This window comes from Mastigoproctus giganteus, chromosome 7, assembly GCF_048544385.1.
Source record: "Mastigoproctus giganteus isolate SK-2022 chromosome 7, ASM4854438v1, whole genome shotgun sequence".
NCBI lineage: Eukaryota > Metazoa > Arthropoda > Arachnida > Uropygi > Thelyphonidae > Mastigoproctus > Mastigoproctus giganteus.
The window spans coordinates 80372957-80390925 of NC_143581.1; the positions used below are offsets into that span (position 1 = coordinate 80372957).

The following is a 17969-nucleotide window of genomic DNA, read 5'->3' on the forward strand; positions in this document are numbered from 1 at the left end:
TTAGTAAATTATGAAGAATTAATATATAAAATGTTAATCTTGAGTTAAAATCACTATAAGGATTTAAATATTCATTATTAATTTTTTTACATTGAATTCTAATAAAATTGTTTTTTTTTTAAATTTGTTCTTAAAACAGTATACTTTTTAAATAAAAAGTACCTTATTTGTTAAATTTAGTGTGTTTATGTATATGTGTTGAAATTTTCACATTTCAGTTAAAAAATACAACAGTAGTCAGTATTAAATTTTTTCAGTGTTTATTGCACAAATTATCATTAAATCAATATAATGTTAAATTTCAATTGAATTTTGCTCTGGATCTCTTAAGTCACATTTATAAATAGCAGAAAATTTTATAATATTGTGAAGTATTACACTTCCCTACTTGGCTACTTTATAATGTCGCCCAGCTGGCAAAATTTTCTGGGGAGAACACTACTCTATGCAATTTGTAGGACTTCAGCAAAAATGCATTGAGTTCCAGTATTTTTGAAAACTGGTTCCATAAGCAATTTGTACTCGATGTATATAAACTCTTACAGCAACAAGGGCTGGATACCAAAGCTCTCTTGCTGCTGGATAACTGTCCTACCCATCCTCCTAATAAGCAGAGATGCTAAAATCCGGGTGAGCTACTTACCGAAAAACACCACATCAAAGATACAGCCTCTGAATCAAGGAATTATATCAGTGTTTAAAAATAAACTTCCTCAAGACTCTGATACAGCAAATAATCACTAGTGAGGATTCTGTTACCTCATTTTTAAAGAAGCTGAACTTAAAGGAAGGTTTTTACATTGGTAGAGAAATTTTTTACATTGCTGGAAACCATGACGAAAAGGTGTATTTCAAAATGTTGGAGAAACATATTGTGTGCAAGACTGATCCTAGATAACTTCCAAGTAGCCAGTGACAAAGAGGATGACTTTGATTGCTTTATAGAAGATGTCACTGCTACTTCTCAGTTCTTAGAAAAGTACAGTAATGAAGACCTGACAGAAGATGACATGGCCAATGCCGAGCGAGTACTGGCACAGTTTGTCAATAGAGAAAGAGGGGCCACAATAGAATTTTGGATAGATGGGGATAACAACTGTCCTGCATATGACTGACTCAGAAATAATCAAAAATGTTACTGGTGAAAGTCATTGATCTAGATGCACCCCCAAGATGATGAAGACGTGGTGCCAGAGCCACCACCTAAGATCGTGGAGGCACTCAGTTTAAGTGCAAACTGGACTTAAATTTATTGAAACAGAAACCGTAGATTCCATATCAATTTTACAGTTAAAATGCCTTATTGAAGTTGTTAAAACGAAACAAAGAGCTGCAATGAAACAGTCAACCCTTGATTGTTTTAAAAAAAAATGAAAGTCTTGAAAGTAACAAATAAAATGTGAACAGGTTTGTTTGCTATTGTCTGTTGAGTAGTTGAAAGAACATGGGATGCATTATGTTGTACTTTTTCTCCTGAATTTTCAACCGTTTGGTAATATCAAGACATGAAAGTAACACTCAATACAACCATGTGGAAAAGCCGTTTTTGTGAGTATTGATTTGTTTTTGTGACAAAAGGTGTGTGTTTATTTAACAAAATGAATATTGGTTTTTTTAAATACTTTATTATACAATGCATCAATAAAATAAATTTATTATACGGTGCGTCATCAATAAATTATGAAACAACATTGCATATTATTTCCATCATTATTCTTTGTTTAGACCGGGGTTTGAGCCCGTGCCCACCAAATATGGAGGATGCGGAAAGGTCAGGGAATGACCACCGCATATCCCCGGAGCGAAATGGCCTTAGTTGCTAATACTCCTAAAAACCAAATAACAACAACATTATTATTCTTTGCATGATTTTTCTAGCAAAAAATGGCTAGAATTTTCTAACGCTATCCCGCTTATATCGCGATGTGATTCTTTGGATCCCAAGCATTGCATTCTAATGGGTTTCAGCTATATATATATATATGGAGAGAGAGAGAGAGAGAGAGAGAGAGAGAGAATTAAGTGATTCATTCTCATCTGCCTACCACATAATTACTCTATTGAGATAATGTTAAATAAGAATATTTGTTTGTGTAAAAAAAACTCACAAAGTGGCTGATAGCCTATTAGTAAGTGAGGACTTTCACACCTATATGGCTACTGCTCTCTATATTTTCCCTTTCTCTTCCTACATCATCCTAAGCCACACTTTCTCCATCCTCTCCTTTACTCCTCCCCATTTCTTTTCAATTGCACTTTTTTCCCCTATTAGGGAAAAAAAAATGTTTTCCCACAACTCCTTAAGTGAAAGATCTAAAAAAATTTCACCGTACAATCTCACACATATTGTTCCATAAATCTCCTTTCAGGCACTGATAATCTGGATTTCACTTGTCTAACAATGATGATAAGTATTTTGCCCAGAGGCGGTCCATAACTATGTTTGTTGAAGGTCAATTTGCCTGTTCATGGGAGAGTGTGAAAAGAGATCATAGAATAACTTGGGGAAAAAATTCTGCATCTGCTAGAGACCAACTTAATGAAACCTGAGTGATGAGGCTGTCAGAAATTTCTCTGGTGTAGGACAGGACTTCAACCCAGACCTTTCAAAATGGGTGGTAAGTTACTGTGCCATTATATTGTTATGGAGATCGATCTTCCACTAACAAAAAGGACACATCAACGTAATTCAGTTCACAAGGTTAAGAAGATTCCAGAAAATAGCCACGTAGGACCGCTGTCCTCAGGCAAAGATTCCCAGGCTCCATATTGAAGCACTGGGCAAAGGATTGGTTGAAGTCCTTTTCGTTTTTCTAGTTTTAGTTCTCCTTAATACAGTCTTAATTCATGTCTGTCCTGTATACAACATGTTACCATACTGACTACTCTTTATCTCTGCTGTTAGTGCTTAATGTAATAGCTCTTCATGCCAAATTAATTATTAGAAAAGTTCAGTAATTGTCCTGTGAAGTATGTTGTTATTCTGTGTGCAAGACTTCTTTGCATGTAGGTGTTTAATTCTTTTGTTGTCTTATTTAAGTTTTTTTTTATTGCTGAAGTCTACAGCACAACTACTGTTGTGCTCTATACTTCAGTGATAAAAATGATACTTTGGTGACTGGCTATGAAATGCCATTGAGCTATGATGCTTCATGCCACAGTAACATAGGAAAATATAAAAGCAAGCACATTTTTGTGTTTATTACTGATTTATGTTTATTTTGTTTATTACTGATATGTACTTTTATTTCTTTTTTTTCAATTTTATTAATTTATTTCTTTTGTTAATTATTATTATTGGTATAATTTTGTGCCAAACAAGGAATTGTTTCAGCTCAGTGTTGGGTGATGTTGACATTAGTAATTTTAGCATATTCTTTCACAATGGAGACTAAAATAAACATTTTCCAATATATTTATTTACAGAGAATTCCTTCTATCTAAATATCAGCCCATGTTTCAGAAATGGGTGTACACTTTTGGACAGGAAATAGTACATCATTCATTGAAGTAAGTAATTAAAAGTAATTTCTTTATTTTGCTTTAAACTAATGTAGTAATAGTAGACATGGAAAGTTATGCAAGAAATCAAGCTTATATACCATAAGCCGAAACAAATAAATAAGTAAAACCCCTACTCAGTTCACCCATCTGTAACCTCCAAGAATTTGTATAGATCTGCTTTGAATTTATTTAACCCATCCACTTCCACAACAGATGGAAGCCTGTTCCCACAATCAACACCACTCGCTCACTGAAGGCAAACTTCCACACATCTATCCTGCAACCATCCTTCCTCAACTTAAATTTATGCACCCTCATGCATGTGGTCTCAGCAAGTGGAAGAATACCATTAACATTCACTTTCCTCACTCTATGCAAGGCTTTAAACACATCAATTAGATCTCATTTCAGGTGCCTGATTTTGAGACTCTGCGATTTGCAGAACTGAAGCCTTTCTAGGTAAGAGCACCCTTTTGTGTACCCTTCACCAATCTGGATGCTCTTCTCTGCACCTGTTCTGGCAGTTCTAAACCCTTACTAAAGTGTAGCCTAACCATGGCCTTATACAAATTGATAATCATCTCCTTATCCCTGCTAGCAAAGTTTCTGTATATTAGGCGCCTCCGTAGCCAGGTGGGAAGGAGCAGCAGTGTGTAGCATACGCTTTTTGATTAGACCGGGGTTCGAGCCCATCACCACCAAATATGGAGGATGCGGAAAGGTCAGGGAATGACCACCGCATATCTCGGAGCAATATGGCCTTAGTTGCTAATGCTCCTAAAAAAAAAAAAAAAACCAAAAACCAAATTCTGTATATTATTGAAAAACCCCTTGAGCTATCTTAGCTGCATCTCTACACTACTCAGAGAATTTTATGTCTGACTGCACGATTAACCAAAGGACTTTTTCATTCTCCACTACCCTGAGTGTAATACCACACAGTTGATAAGTTACTCTGGTTACTGCTACTTATATGCACTACCTTGTATTTGTTAATGTTAAACTTCAACTGCCATTTCTCAGCCTATCAGCCCAATTTTCCTAGATCTTGTTGCAGTAACTCACCCTCATGATGGTCATTAATCACCCTGCCAACCTTTGTATCAACTGCAAACTTAGACATTAAGCCCAATATACCTTCCTCAATTGCTCGTGTCTGGCAAGCGTGGACTAGGCACACCGAGGGTCCTGAGCTGGATACCATCATTCTTCTCTTTCTTGGTGATTCCCTTCTCTCTATCTCTTGGGGTAATTCAGAATTTTTTTTTTTTTTTGGCTGGTGCAGCATAAGCCCCAGGCTTCCTTGCACCATATGACTACTACTACTACTAATAATAATAAGGGGTGCAATGGCCCAGTGGTTACGACACTGGACTAACCACCTGATGGATCCGGGCTCGAGTCCCGCTTTGGCGGAAGCGAATGCGGCTCCATCATGCTGGAAGACCAATATAATAATAGTAGTAAAATTAGAATAATAATAAATAAATTAATAGTAATAAAAAATTAATAAATAAATAAAACATTGTGAAAGTTGCTCCAATGGACCTACCTACCCCAAGGTCGAAGCAGCAGATTGTGGCACCATCTGGTGTCACTCCTGAGAAATACCACTGGACATCGGCCGAAGCTAAACAGGCCCATCTCCATAGATGGATGATGTCGCAGAGAAATATTAATCATACTGCATCGAGTGTGGTGCAGGATGAAGTCACTTGCTTTCAGGTCTTAGGCAGGAGGGGTTGGATCGAAAAATCTGGGACTGTTTCCCTGAGAAAGACAGTGGAGCAAGTGGCACTGTCCCCCTAGAAGGGCAAGACCATCCAGCCCCCACCAACTGGAAGTGCTTCCTGTGCAACTGCACTAGTGACCACCCAGGAATGAAGAAAACACCAATGTCGAGCATTGAAATGAATATGTACATCCTGCAAGCATACTACAAAATAACGAAGCTGAAGACTGATATGACAACATACAGGGTGAGACTACATACCAAGTGGATGGAAAGATTCCTGGATATTCAAGTCAGTGAATAGCAGATTAGAGAAAGACCATCGTCATGAAGAACCTGATAGCTCCTGTAATCTTGGAAAAAATCAAGCAGGAAGTGAGCAATCAGCAATCACAAAGGATAAAGAATATGGTTAATACAGAACCAGAGGAGGAAGAGCAAGAAGAAATACAACCCACAGCAGCTGAAGTGGAAAGAGATGAGGTCATGATATCCAGAATAGAGGATGAGTGGAAGAAGGCCCTAACAGAATTTGAAGGGATGGACCCCACAAAGACCCACGTGATACCAAAGCAGAGGCCCAATAGAACCATGTGGAGAGTCACAGACCATCTCAATAGGCAAATAATGCCACATTACCTCGACAACAGTGGTGCAACACTGGAGGCCATCCACACAGCCGTGTATTGTGCTCCCATAGCAACCACTAGGATTAATGGAAGAGAAACGAGAGACCAGTAGCAGAAGATCCGAAAACAGAAGGAACCGCTAGCTTGGGAAAGAAGACTTCAGCAGAAGATAGACCAATTGACGCAGTACCAACGGGGTAATAGGAATAAGAAATTGATTGCAAAAGTGAAGAGCATCCTCAAGAAGACAGCGTCCATAGCAAACATGAGACAAAAACTCAGAGAATAGGAAATTATTTGGAAACACTGAAGCAGAACCTCCTCACTTTCAGTAAGAGATTACGCCGATACAGAGAGCGCTCCCAGAGGAAAATAAACAACCAAATCTTTGATGAGGATCAAAGACACCTCTACAGAAGTCTCGGAGAATATGGTAAAGGAGGGAATGGACCGCCCAAGCAGAAGCCTATTGAGGAGTTCTGGGACAACATATGGAGCAGGGAAGTAAGACATAGCAGCCGAGCCCCCTGGATAGAACTACAACGCAAGAAAACCAAGGATGTACAAGAGATGAGAGAGTGTGAGATTCGGGAAGAAGTAAAACAGACTATCAAGAACTCTCACAACTCTCAAATTCCAGCAATAGATAATGTCCCCAACTACTGGGGGGGCGCTTCCGTAGCCAGGTGGGAAGGAACAGCAGTGCGTAGCACACGCTTCTTGATTAGACCGGGGTTCGAGCCTGTCACCACCAAATACGGAGGATGCGGAAAGGTCAGGGAATGACCACCGCATATTCACGGAGCAATATGGCCTTAGTTGCTAATGCTCCTAAAAACCAAATAACAACAACCCCAACTACTGGTACAAGAAGCTCACTTGCACACAAAAGCACCTGGCAGAGAAGTTAACCCAAATGATAAGGCAATAGATAACGTCCCCAACTACTGGTACAAGAAGCTCACTTGCACACAAAAGCACCTGGCAGAGAAGTTAACCCAAATGATAAGGCACCTAAAGACAATCCCGAAGTTTCCTACTGAAGTAATCACATATCTGAAGCTTAAAGACAAAGATACAAGAAACCCAGCGAAATACAGCCAATCACCTGCCTCCAACAATGTACAAAATCCTGACCAGCTGCATAACCAGGGAGATATCAGACCACTTGGAGAGCCAGAACATAATGGCCGAACAGCAGAAATGATGCAAGGAGCAATTAACTATAGATGCCGTGGTTATAGAGCACTTGGAGAGCCAGAACATAATGGCCGAACAGCAGAAATGATGCAAGGAGCAATTAACTATAGATGCCATGGTTATAGAGCAAGCCTACAAGAAGCGCTGCAACATGTACACAAACTAGATCGATTACCACAAGGCCTTCAGCTCCACGCCTCATAGCTGGCTAATAGAGGGGCTGAACATCTACAAAGTCAATCTGATAGTGACAAACTTCCTAGGAGAAACGCATTTTGTTAGGCTGTGATATGTTGGAGAATCACCCCCTTTGGTTCTTCCCCGAGCCACAGCACTCCCGCCACTTTGTAAAAGGAGAGATTCAGCAGCAGATGCCCCATCACTTCAGGGAGGCTACCAGGCACTTAAGCAGGCGAAGGAAGAACATAGTGTTTTGATAACACTATATTCAAACCATTATTGAAATGTTACATTCTGTCCACTGTAGTGTTTTGAGACTTTCCCTGGAGAGGTGGGGCATTAGCTGCTGAATCTCTCCTACATTTTTCTCTGGTATTATTTTGTCACCCTTTCTCAGTATACATTGCACAACCTTCATTTCCACTCTGTTAGATTTTTTCCTTTATTAATTTTAGTTTGTGAGAGCTTTAGTCCAGGTAAAGGAAATATATTCTCTCATTGGTTTTTTAGAGTTTTTTATTTCTGAAAATTCTCTTCAGTCTGTTATAAAATTTATTTAGGATAAACTTATCTCTGAAAGGAGACTTGCCATATCCCTGACATTTTGTATGTCAGTGATATGACAAGTCTGGTGACTACAAGGGTAATTGTATCTCTTTTCCTTACTCCCAACTTCACAAAAGACTCGTGGTTTAATGAGGGTAGATGTCCAAGCAACAGTGAAAGGGTTACAATCCATTATGACCAATTTAACTGATGTTTTCATGTCCACCCTGTATATTTCTATGGTCAAGCTCCAGTTAATGGGCAGTACTGAATGAAAATGAGTGGTGATGGTTGTTATCTTTCTTCAAGTCTAGAATGATGGAAAGGGTTCCTACGAAGGCACATTTCCTTCAGCATTATTTTACTCTATACAACATTCATTGTACAGAGTAAAATAAGAGAATCATTTTTACAAATTGCATTAAAAAGTGAGAATGGGTTTGGAGTTTAGGTGGGAGGTAGTTGGTTACTGTACTGTTGATTACACTTATAGTTAGCCCTTCTCCTCCCACTGAACGTTAATCAAATTTTTGTTTTTAATTGTAATTTGCATAAATTATTCTTTTCAGCCTTATTTTACTTGGTATAATAGGCTGACAATGAATGCAGAGCACTGATATGAACCATAGACTCTGTCTGATCTTGGTTTCACTTCTACTTCTGTATATTTTTCACCTGTAACTGTAAACTTCACTAGGAGACATTTTTCATACTGTTTGTCAGATGGTTGAGTGTGAGTTAGAAGATTAGCACTTTGAGCTGTCATCTCAATAGTGGTCATTGTGCGTAGAACTCTCAGAGAATATGACCTATGTTGATATTTTGGGCAGCTCTCTATCACCTATACCAGATATCATGAACTAAGCCATAAAGCTGTTCTTGTGAGGCTCTGTTCTGATCTTCAGACCAGAGCCTCAGAATTGGCCTGGAAGCTATATGGGGTGGGTTCTATGGATCATCTTTTGCATGAACTTTGAAGGCTGGATAAAATTATTCCAAAAAGAATCAGTTGTTTTGTGCTAAAGTAGGTTAACACATTTTTAATTTTCTGAATAACTCTCACTTTCTTGAAATGTACTGATGATGATTTTTAGTATAGTATATGTTATGTTAAAACAAACAAACAAAAAAAAAAAAAAAAAAAAAAAAATGAGGAATTGATTTTTGTGTGTGAAATTGTGTTCTAGATTTCCCTATGCTAGTGGGTTTTATAAACTTCTGGCTCTGTGTTTAAAGATATGCTCAAATATTCAGTATTTTAAGGTAAGTAAAATAGTGTTTTTTCATAAACAGATTTAAAGTATTATTATATTATATTATTTAACTTAATTAATTAAGTTAATTTAAGTTAATTGTATTTCCATTTAAATGAAAATATAACTCTCTTTGTATGTTATATGATAGTATGGAAAAGTTAGCAGCTATGATTTATATTGAGGGTATTGATTGATAAACTATTATAGTTTATCATCTACATTAGTCTAATATAGACTAGTATAGATACCTGTTTAGTTGATGATGTGGGGCAAAGTAACACTTAAACACACACACACACACACACACACACACACACACACACACACACACACACACACACACACACACACACACACACACACACACACACACACACACACACCTCGAGTTCTTGTTTGTTGCCACAACAGCAGACAAACTCGAGATGCTTGTGTAAGTGTTCTGAGTATAGATGATGTTACTGCTAGAGAAACAAGCTTAAATAACCAGAAGGGATGTGCCATGGTAGTAGGCTGTACAAGAACACTTAGTATAAAGAGTGTCGTCAATGAAATAAGTGAATTCAAAGTGCTGGTTGGGACAACTAATGCTGACATAATAGGGCTAATGGAAGTGTGGTGTCATCCTGAAATAGGGGATGGATGATGTTTTGCTATGCTCCACATAATGTATTTAGGGAAAATGGAAAGGGTGGTGGAGTCATGCTTCTTTATCAAAAGCAGTCTGAGCACTACAAAAGCTTTTGCATATTCAGTGTTGTGAATGCTAATGTAGAATCTTTGGGTATGAGTTGATAGCAAAGTTATGATGAAAGTGAGAGTAACCTACAGACCAGAAGATTTTGAAGGTTATTACAACAGCCTCCACTGGTAAATCGAGTGGCCGAACAAGTGTGAATGTTTTATTACGGATGATTTCTCTTTTCCTCTGAATGATTGGAGCAAATCGGTGGAAAATTTGCCTTTGGAAACAAAATTTTTTTTAATTATTTAGATGCTTTTTATAAAATAACAATCAGTCATGTTCTTTACCTGATTATCATTAGCATTAGTAGAGGCATTTGATGCAAGAAAGCAAGCTTATGCAGCATCAGCCAAAAAAAAAAAAAAAAATAATAAATAAATAAAAAATAACCACTTCCACTTCACCCTTCTGTTCGTTCGAAATACCTGTCCAGCTGAGCCTTAAACTTATTTAGGCTATCAACTTCCACGACAAGGGATGGAAGTCTGTTCCACCAACCAACCATCCGCTGGCTAAAGGCAAATTTCCTCATGTCTATCCTACATCTGTCTTTCCTCAATTTGAATTTATGCCCTCTCAGGTGATTATTCTGAGCAAGAGGAAGAATCCCATCAGCATTGAACATGCTCAAACCATTCAAGGCTTTATACACCTCTATCAGATCACCTCGCTGGTGCCTAGTCTCCAGGCACTGTAATATGCAAAACTTATGCCTTTCTTCGTAAGAGCACCCCTTTGTTCCATTCACCAATCTTGTTGCCCTTCTCTGTACTCGTTCCAGCATCTCTACATCCTTCTTGAAATGAGGCCTCCAGACCTGTATACAGTACTCTAGGTGTGGCCTGACCATTGCCTTATACAAGGGAATAATCACCTCCTTATCCCTGCTAGAAAAATTCCTATATATCATCGACAATATACCATGAGCTACTCTTGCAGCCCATCTGCACTGCTCAGAAAACTTCATATCTGCCTGCACAACCACCCCCCAGGTCCCTTTCATTCTCTACCACTGTCAGTGTAGTACCACAGAGTTGATACGTTGCTCTGGGGTTGCTGTTTCCCATATGTAGTACTTTACATTTGTCAATGTTAAACTTCATTTGCCACCTCTCAACCTTTCCAGATCCTGTTGCAACCATCTGCTCAACCTTTCCAGATCCTGTTGCAGTAGCGTAGTGTCCTTGACAACCCTGCCAACCTTCGTATTGTCTGCAAACTTGGACATTAAGCTTGATAATGCACAAACCAAATGACATTGTCGGGCTGACAGTACAGGAATCATTTTCAGGGAATGATGGGTGTGTTGCAGCTTAGTTAGCCCATCTGATGGTATGGGGTGAATTTGAACAGGTACTTGGCATTGATATTTATAGATGAAAGGTTCTTGTGGTGTGAAGAAAATTTGTGATCAAAGCTGGGAAGCATAAAATTCACGATGTTAGCATAACAGAATAGTTGTTAGAAAAACTTTCAAGCTTAAAGGCCAATAAGGCTCCTAGAGTTGATGGTATATACTTAGTAATTTATGGAGATGACAAGAGAGTGTATTGAACTATTAAGGTTAATTATGAGGGTATCACTGGACTCAGGAGAGATTCCTTTGGATTGGAGAAGTCCCAGTGTATTGCTAGTTACATAAAGATTCTAAGAGTGAGGTGGGTAACTGCCGACTTGTCAGTCTGATTTCAGTGATAGGATAAATCATGGAATGAATGATCAAGAGTGAAAGAAAACATAGAATGGTTTTGTAAAAGGAAAATTATATTTAACCAACCTGGTTTTGTTATTTTATAGTAATTAACTGGAAGTAGGAAATTATTTTGATATTGCTTACTTGAATTTTAGCAAAGCATTTGACTCAATCCTGAATGAGAGAGTACTGTATAAGATGGAACACACTGAAATCAGAAGAAAAAAAATCCTAAAATGAATTGCTCTTTGCATTGAGCTAATGGTTACTCCTCACATTGAGCAAACATAAGAAGTAAAGATACCCAGGGATCAAACTAGGCTGGTTTTCATTTTCATAAATGACATCAAGAAGAATGGAGGGTGATGTAAAAATATGAAGATGATGTGAAGATTGGAAGAGTGATGAATGATTGATATCAAGCAATGCTTTTTCAGGATGGCTTGGATATGCTTCTAGGACAGTCAGAAAAGTGGCAGCTATGTTTTAATTCTGAAAAATGCAAGATCTAAAAATTGGGAACAAAACCTCAGAATAACTTATACACTCGGTGGGGTTAAATTAAAAACAGTAGAAAAAGAAATGAATTCGGGATTTATGTGGTCAGATGCGAAATTTGTACAGCAGTGTAGACAGGCTGTGAATAAGGCCAATAGTGAATTACTGATGATATATCCATTATTTGCTTATAGAGTGGGAACTTGTGATCTGACTGTATAAAGCAGTTTATAAGACTGTACGATGTGAAGTTTGTGGTGATTAATGTTCAGTGTCAAGCAGCACTCTTTTAGAATAACTTGGATAGTCTTCAGGGGTGGTTAGAATTGGCAGCTATGTTTTTACTATAGCCCTAGTTGCTGATGCACCATTAAAACCCAAACAACCAACCAGCTATGTTTTAATGCAGAAAAAAAAAAAAACTTTGGAACAACTACCTCAAAATAGCATAACTGGGGTTAAATTATAAACAGTAGAAGAAGAAGAAAGGGATTTTGGATTTACAAAATCCCTTTAATAGTTTTACAAAAATTTTACTTTAATTTACAAAATCCCTCTGAAAAATTCATTAGACATGAATTTTTCAGAGCAGTGTACATAGGCAACAAGGAAAGCCAGTGGGGTCCATCGATGATTTATCCCTCATTTGCTTGTAGTGATTGGGAGGTCATGACACCTCTGTATAAGGCAGTCTTGATTTTGAACAGAATACGAGTAGAAAACTTTCTTATTTCCCAGTGGTAGTTGAGCATTCTAGTCTCTTGCTAAAAATATTTCCTTCAGCTTCTGTACATCTATACTCCCACCCCTCTGTTAAAATATAATGGTTGTATTGCATCCTCTGATAAAGATAAAGTCAACTTACTAGCTTTCTGCTTATCTTCTAGCTCTTTTATTGATGATCTTGGTAAACCTCCACCTACTACCATACCCCAGTACACTCCACTCAAAGCCTCCTGTGATCTTCTGTCAGAAAGAATGATAGAAGAATTCTGAACTTGATGCCAAGAAAGTTCCAGGTTATGATGGCATTTCTCTGCTTGTTTTTGAAACCTGTGCTTGCATCTGATTTGTGTTGCCTTTTTACATTTTCTTATTCTGCTGTTGTTTTCCTTTTGCTTGGAAATTTGCTCATATCTAATGCCAGTCCTTAAAAAAAAGTGTGGTAGATAGTAGTAGTAGTAGTGGCATGTGATGCAAGAAAGCAACTGTACAAGCTTATGCAACATCAGCCAAAAAATAAAAAAATAAAATAAAAAAATCACACCATTCCCTCCAAATGCCTGTCCAGTTCCTCCTTAAATTTATTCAACCTATCAACTTCCGCAACGACAGATGGAAGTTTGTTCCAGCAATTAACCACCCGCTGGCTAAAGGCAAATTTCCGCACATCTATTCTACATCTGTCCTTTCTTAATTTGAATTTATGCCCCCTTAGGTTTGTAATCTGAACAAGTGGAAGGAACCCATCAGAATTCAGCGTGCTGAACCCATTCAAGGCCTTATACACCTCAATCAGATCACCGCGCAGGTGCCTAGTCTCCAGCCACTGCAATTTGCAGAACTTAAGCCTCTCTTGATAAGGATCCTCTCTTGAAGAGGATCCCTTCATTCCCCTCACCAATCTTGTTGCCCTTCTCTGTACACGCTCAAGCAAATCTACATCCTTCCTAAAATGAGGCCTCCAGACCTGTACGCAGTACTCAAGGCGTGGCCTGACCATTGCCTTATACAGAGGGACAATCACCTCCTTCTCCCTGCTAGCAAAATTCCTATATATCATTGACAAAACCCCATGACCTGCCCTAGCAGCCTGTCTGCATTGCTCAGAAAACTTCATATCTGACTGCACAATTACTCCCAGGTCTTTTTCATTTTCTACCACCTTAAGTGTAGTACCACACAGTTGGTACGTTTCTCTGGGGTTACTTCTACCCATATGCAGTACTTTGCATTTGTCAAGGTTAAACTTCAGTTGCCACTTCTTAGCCCATCTGCCCAAATTATCCAGATCCTGTTGCAGTAGCACACTGCCATTACTGTCATTAACAACCCTGTCAACCTTTGTATCATCTGCAAACTTCGACATTAAGCCTGATATACCTTCATCAATATCATTGATAAATATACAAAACAACAGTGGACCTAACACCGAAACCTGTGGGACTCCACTAATAACACGAAGAGCAGCACCCATTGATTACCACCCTCTGTCTTCTCCCACTTAACCATCCTTTTATCCATTGTAGTAACTTATCCTTAATACCATTCTGCTCCAATTTGTACAATAGTCTTCCATGCGCAACAGTGTCAAAAGTTTTTCTGAAATCCAAATATATGATATCAAAATTATTTTTTGCATCCAGTTCCTTTGTAACCACATCATGATATCCTATCAAATTTGTCAGACAAGACTTTCCCTTAACAAACCCATGCTGTGTCTGAATTATTGCTGCAGTTTTGTCTAGATGATCCTGCAATGCATCTTTAACCAGTGACTCCATTATTTTACCCGGAACAGAAGTTAAACTAACTGGTCTAGTAACTGTAATTACTCGTGTTGCCCTTCGATCCCCCTTTTGTGAATTGGGTATACATTTGTATATCTCCAGTCCATGGGGACCTCCCCTGAATCCATGGATGCTCTCATAATTATGGCTAAGGGTTTGCTTAGTTGCTTTGCCGCCTCCTTTAATATAATTGGATAGATCTCATCCACCCCAGGTACTTTTCTTATGTTTAACTTCAACAATTTCTCCTCCACTTTACTTTCAGTTATTACAAAATCATTAAGTATCCTGCTACAATTTGATAACCTTCTGCCATTTTCAAACCTTAATAATTCCTCATGTGTGAATGTAGATGCAAAATACTCATTCAGTTTGTTTGCTATCTGAGCAGGATCATCAACAGTCGAACCATTGATGTCAAGTGAACCAATCAGATTCATCCCCTTCCTTTTAGAGTTTATATAAGTAAAGAAATCCTTGTGTTTTTCTTAGCATCTTTTGCCAAGGGTTTCTCGTAATCTGCCTTCGCCTGCCTAACCTCCTTTGTGACCTGATTACAGACTAGTTTATATCTGCCATAGGCTTCTGAGTCGCTTGATAATTTATAAGCATCCCATGCATTTTTCTTCTCTGTTACGAGTCTCATTAATTCATTTGATAACCATTTAGGCCTAAACCTTGGACAATATTTCTTAATAGGTATGAAACTTTTAGTAGCATCCATGATTAATTCCTTGAATGCTTCCCACTTAGAATTTACTGTTGGTAACATCGTCAGTTGATCCCACTGTACAGAATTTAAAAACTGTCGGAGACCACTGTACTCACCTTTACGGAAGCAAAAACCCTTTCCTTTACCCCTGATGGTAATTAAATCTTTAAGTAAATCCCACATCAGTACACTGATCACTGCCACCTAGGTTCCTTTATCTGCAAATTCTTAATACATGAATGATCACTGCTGATAACCAGATCAAGAGTATTACTTTCTCTGGTTGTCTAGGCGCCTCCGTAGCCAGGTGGGAAGGAGCAGCAGTGCGTAGCACATGCTTCTTGATTAGACCGGGGTTTGAGCCCGTCACCATCAAATACGGAGGATGCGGAAAGGTCAGGGAATGACCACCGCATATCCTGGAGCAATATGGCCTTAGTTGCTAATGCTCCTAAAAACCAAATAACAAAACAAAAACAAACTCTGGTTGTCTCTCGAACATGCTGCTACAGAAAACAATCATCCAATAAATCCACAAAAGTCTGACTAGTGTGTGAGTGACCAACCCACAAGTTCCAATCAATATCTGGGAAGTTAAAATCCCCCATTATAAGACATTCCGATTTACTAGCCCACTCTATTTCTCTGAACAATTGTTCATTGTACTCATTCGATCTTTTACATCTGGTTATCGTTCTATTGTACTTACCTCTACTTTTCCAAATAATGGAGAAAGCCCTCAACTACCATCTCTAAAACTTTCTTTAAACCTTCCATCTGATCAATGATTGCCAATATGGATTCCATAAGTGTCAATCAGCTGATAATATTAGGCTTATGGTACTTATCTTTGGTCATATTCAGTGGAAATGTTTGTTGAAAACTGGAGCAGTTGCTCTTGACATTTTTGGGCCTTTTAATCATTTTTGCCATAGTCTTCCAAAGAAGTTTCCATCTTATGGATCGTTTACTGTTGTTTGCAAGTGAGTATACTCATTCAGCGCTCGCTCTCTCTCTCTCTCTCTCTCTCTCTCTCTCTCTGTTTCAGCTTTTTCTCCCACTCTTTTCTGCTTGTATATTAATGACCTCCTTCCACTGACTAGAAATCTTATCCATAGTTTTGATAACATAGTACCTACATTCCACCTTCATTTTGAGAAACTTCGTCCTGTGCAAACATCTTCAACTTCTTTGAATATCATCCATCAAGTCTTTAATTGCAGATCATCATGTAATTCTGTGGGTCAAAGAAAACTTAGTTAATTTTATCACTCTAAAACATAATCCTGTGTTATCTCCTGAAAAAAAAGTTTACAGCTCCTTTGCTCATTTTTTGATAACTCAGATTTATAGACAAGATCATATCTCTACTAGGAATTACCGTAATTTTCAATCTTTCTTAGCATAAGCACATCACATATACTGCTTCTTCTGCATCTAAAAAAACTAGATTTTCTTTTTTGCTCTTGCCATTACTTTTATTCTAAACAACTACTCACTCTGTACAAATCTTAAATTTGCCTTACTGTGGAATATTGTTTCCGTATCTGGGTTGTGTTCTGAAACCCTCTTCCAAGCTTCTAGACTCCATTTAAAAGAGGGCAGTCAGATTAATTAATAACTTGTCTCTTACAAAGTCTCTCCACTCTCTGCCTCATAGATATTTGGTTTTTGCTTGTTGCCTTTTCTGTAGATAGTTCCATAGGCACTTTTCTTCTGAATTGGCAACTGTAATTCACAAATATTTATTTCAAAAAAGTCCAGACACATTCTGCAACCATTTAGCATCCATTCACTGCCCAACTCCAAACTCGCCAAGACAACTTTTTCTCTTCTTAATTTATACTTTATACTTCTGTTTTCTGGAACAGACTTGCTTTACCTGTATTTCCCGAAAATTACAATGTGCAGAAATTCAAGATTGCAATGTACAGATATCTTCTGTCTTCTCAACCAGCAATCCATACGTGATACTAAGTACTCTAGGCTTTAATACCTTTTGCATAGTTTTCATTAAAAAAAAAAAAAAAAAAAAAACCTAAAAAACCATTGAAATTCTTGAAAGGGTTTGGAGATGGACAAGCTCGCCTAGTAAGATTGGTAGAAAGGTGCCCATACGAAGAAAGATTTTGACTATGCAGGCTACAGAGTTTGGTAACTAGGCGTGTTAGAAAAGATCTAACTGAGATGTATAAAACTCTTCGAGGAGAAATTAAAATATGGGTGAATGTTTCATTGTTATAAGTAACTCCAGAACTAGGAGACTAAGTTCAAATTGCTCTGGTCTAACTAGCTTACAGAAATTTTCTGTTAGCTAGAAAGTTGTTAATTACTGAAATAAGTTGTTTCCATGGGAGGCCGAGGCTGACAGAACATGGTAATTTATTGTGACCCCAACATTAACAGGATATTTCTTGCAAATCACAAACTAGTTTCATCAGCTCTACTTCTCATTGTATTTTCATGCATGTAAGGGTTATGTGGGAGGGAATGGATGAACATTCATAACTGAAAGGTCGGAAAACTGCTAGCTTGGGGAGATTCACAGACTAATAGATTAACAGTAGTGGCAGGCAGAGATGAAAGCAATTTTTACACTGCTTCTATTGGAATGAGCAGCAGCCTGGAAATCAAGGTGCTGGCAATTTCAAGAACTGTTGGGAGTTTTCGTGTAACAAGTAAATAAATAGGTTGTGTTAGAGTAATTAAGATTAACAACAGGTGCTTGTGCACTTGCATGTACACCAATGCTAGGAGTATAGCA

The 17969-nt window shown here is 38.1% G+C and overlaps 1 protein-coding gene across 1 annotated transcript in view; it reads left to right on the top strand.

The window, feature by feature from the left end:
• LOC150083025 (DNA-dependent protein kinase catalytic subunit-like) overlaps positions 1 to 17969 on the top strand; it is a 266817-nt gene that overhangs the window by 15084 nt on the left and 233764 nt on the right. The window contains exon 4 of the mRNA XM_090378358.1: positions 3427 to 3510. Coding sequence (XP_090234484.1) covers positions 3427 to 3510 — 84 coding nt within the window. The remainder of the gene's footprint in view (positions 1 to 3426; positions 3511 to 17969) is intronic.